Source organism: Octopus bimaculoides, chromosome 9 (genome assembly GCF_001194135.2).
Source record: "Octopus bimaculoides isolate UCB-OBI-ISO-001 chromosome 9, ASM119413v2, whole genome shotgun sequence".
Classification (NCBI taxonomy): domain Eukaryota; kingdom Metazoa; phylum Mollusca; class Cephalopoda; order Octopoda; family Octopodidae; genus Octopus; species Octopus bimaculoides.
Window position 1 is genome coordinate 70,447,888 of NC_068989.1, and position 2,389 is coordinate 70,450,276.

Genomic DNA, 2,389 nt, shown 5'->3' on the forward strand with positions numbered 1-2,389 from the left:
ATATATATATATATATACATATATATATACTCTTTTACTTGTTTCAGTAATTTGACTGCGGCCATGCTGGAGCACCGCCTTTAGTCGAATCAAATCGACCCCAGGACTTATTCGTTGTAAGCCTAGTACTTATTCTATCGGTCTCTTTTTGCCGAACCGCTAAGTTATATAGATATATATATATGGTGGAACTCTAAGTTTATAAAGCTATACCATGTAGAATATACATGTAGAATATTAAAAAAACCTAAACCATAGTTTAAAAAAACCTCTTGGCAGGGTAAAAAGGCTGGTTTCCTGTGGGAGGTGAACCAACTCCATTACATGTGTGCGTGTGTATGTATATGGCATGAGAAATAAAGCAAAAATACTGTGTATATTGAATTCACATTCTTACAAGTTATAACAATTTATACAATTATTTTATTTAAGAATAATTATTTCATAGTTTGTTAAGGAAAACCAGAAGAATATTTGATGTTTCTCACGCCATGAAAAACTAACAGTAGCATAAAGTAATATTGGTTTCAAATTTGGATCTTTCTGATTTGGTGGGCACCACTTGTTTTCTTAACGAAACATTTTCAAACTTGGGACACTGGCAGAATGTGTCATATAAAACATCTTTTACTCTTAGTGTTATTGAGAAAATTTTATCGTTTTAAAGTTATTTCGTGTTAAAATTGTCGTATTTTGGTAATTTCAACCAATCACTGACGTCTATAGAGGTGAAAACAATTACTGCTGTGAATTGTCAACAAAACGTTGTGCAGTGTATTGGAATCTTTTCCCTTGAATAAAATTAGTGTTGTTGTTTGTCAACAACAACTATCGGTGGTACTGTTATTTATGACATCGTTCGTGTGTTTGTACTGGTTTTAGCTTTAGGGTTTTAGGGTTAGGGTTCGGGTTTTAGAGTTAGGGTTACGGTTAGGGTTTTAGGGTTAGGGTGTTAGGGTTAGGGTTATGAGCATTTTTGCCAAATTTGGTGAAAAATTTGTGGCAGTGTATTGTACAGATTTTCACCAAATTTGGCAAAAATATTCATAACCCTAACCCTAACTCTAAAACCCGAACCCTAAAGCTAAAACCAGTACAAACGCACGAACGATGTCATAAATTACAGTACCACCGATAGTTGTTGTTGACAAACAACGGCACTAATTTTATTCAATGGAAAAGATCCCATTACACCGCACAACGTTTTGTTGACAATCCATAGCAGTAATTGTTTTCACCTCAATAGACGTCAGTGATTGGTTGAAATTACCGAAATACGACAATTTTTTTACATGAAATAACTTCGAATACCAAATTTTTTATCTGTTCTATAACACAAAATATACAAGTATACGAAGTTTGAAAGTGTTTCGGTAGAAAACACACTAAATAAAATATAAATAAAAAAGTGGTGCCCGCCAAATCAGAAAGATCCTCAAACTTTAGCACAAGGCCAGCAATTTTGTGTGCGGGGCTAAGTCGATTACAATGACCCCAGTGCTCGGCTGGTACTTAATCGACTCCAAAAGGATGAAAGGCAAAGTCGACCTCGGCGGTATTTGAACTCATAACGCAATGACGGGCGAAATGCCGCCTAGCAATTTGTCCGCTCGATGCTTAACATTAATATTGACAACATTTTTACAGTAATATGATAATTAAGTTACACATAAAATGAAACCAGAAATACATATACCGAAATAAACGATAAATCGTTTCCAACATGTCCGCGGATTCAGGAATAAGAAAAAAAAGTATTGACAGATCTAGCGATATATCTATATCTATTATTAGCTCCTAGACAACAGGCGCAAACAATAAAAATGGCGATATCGTACTACTTGTTTGTCATTTTACAACTTTTAAGTATCTTTTCTGTTCTGTCTGAATATTCTATTAAACTCGAAATGAGAGACGACTGCAACCAAAAGAAAGATACTCACGACCAATATTTTGATATAACTCATCTTAAATGTCGTTTCTGTTCCCAAAATAAGACTATACAATCAGTTTCTAATGATGGCAAGTTTATTATTTTTGATTTTGTTTTTGTTTTCACTTTTTAAAGAAAATAATTGATGCATTTTTGACTGAACAACCCCAATTTCTATCGAACGTGTTGTAAATAGGTATTTATAGAGATGAAATTTAAAGTCGGTCTTAACTCAGTTTGAACTCAGAACAGTCATGTGTAGAAAGTTTGTTGTCTTAACTTTTATTTCAGATTTGAGTTTAATTAAAATATTTAATATTTCATGACCTCACTTTCAAAAACCGCCTGCGTCTCGCCAAAGTTTTCTATTTAGAAAAAAAAAAAATTAAATAACATTTAGTCTTTTGTTTCGCTGTTATGTCTTGTAAATATTTTTCAATCAGAATTTACGTGACT

The 2,389-nt window shown here is 33.2% G+C and overlaps 2 protein-coding genes across 3 annotated transcripts in view; one reads left to right on the forward strand and one right to left on the reverse strand.

Moving 5' to 3' along the window:
- The window catches only part of LOC106881648 (uncharacterized), a 78,716-nt gene that overhangs the window by 73,195 nt on the left and 3,132 nt on the right, over positions 1–2,389 (reverse strand). The gene's annotated exons all lie outside the window — the stretch shown is intronic.
- LOC106883644 (meckelin) overlaps positions 1,791–2,389 on the forward strand; it is a 52,477-nt gene continuing 51,878 nt past the window's right edge. Inside the window, exon 1 of the mRNA XM_014934736.2 lies at positions 1,791–2,022. Within this exon, the coding sequence (XP_014790222.1) occupies positions 1,824–2,022 (199 nt within the window). The 5' untranslated portion in view covers positions 1,791–1,823. The remainder of the gene's footprint in view (positions 2,023–2,389) is intronic.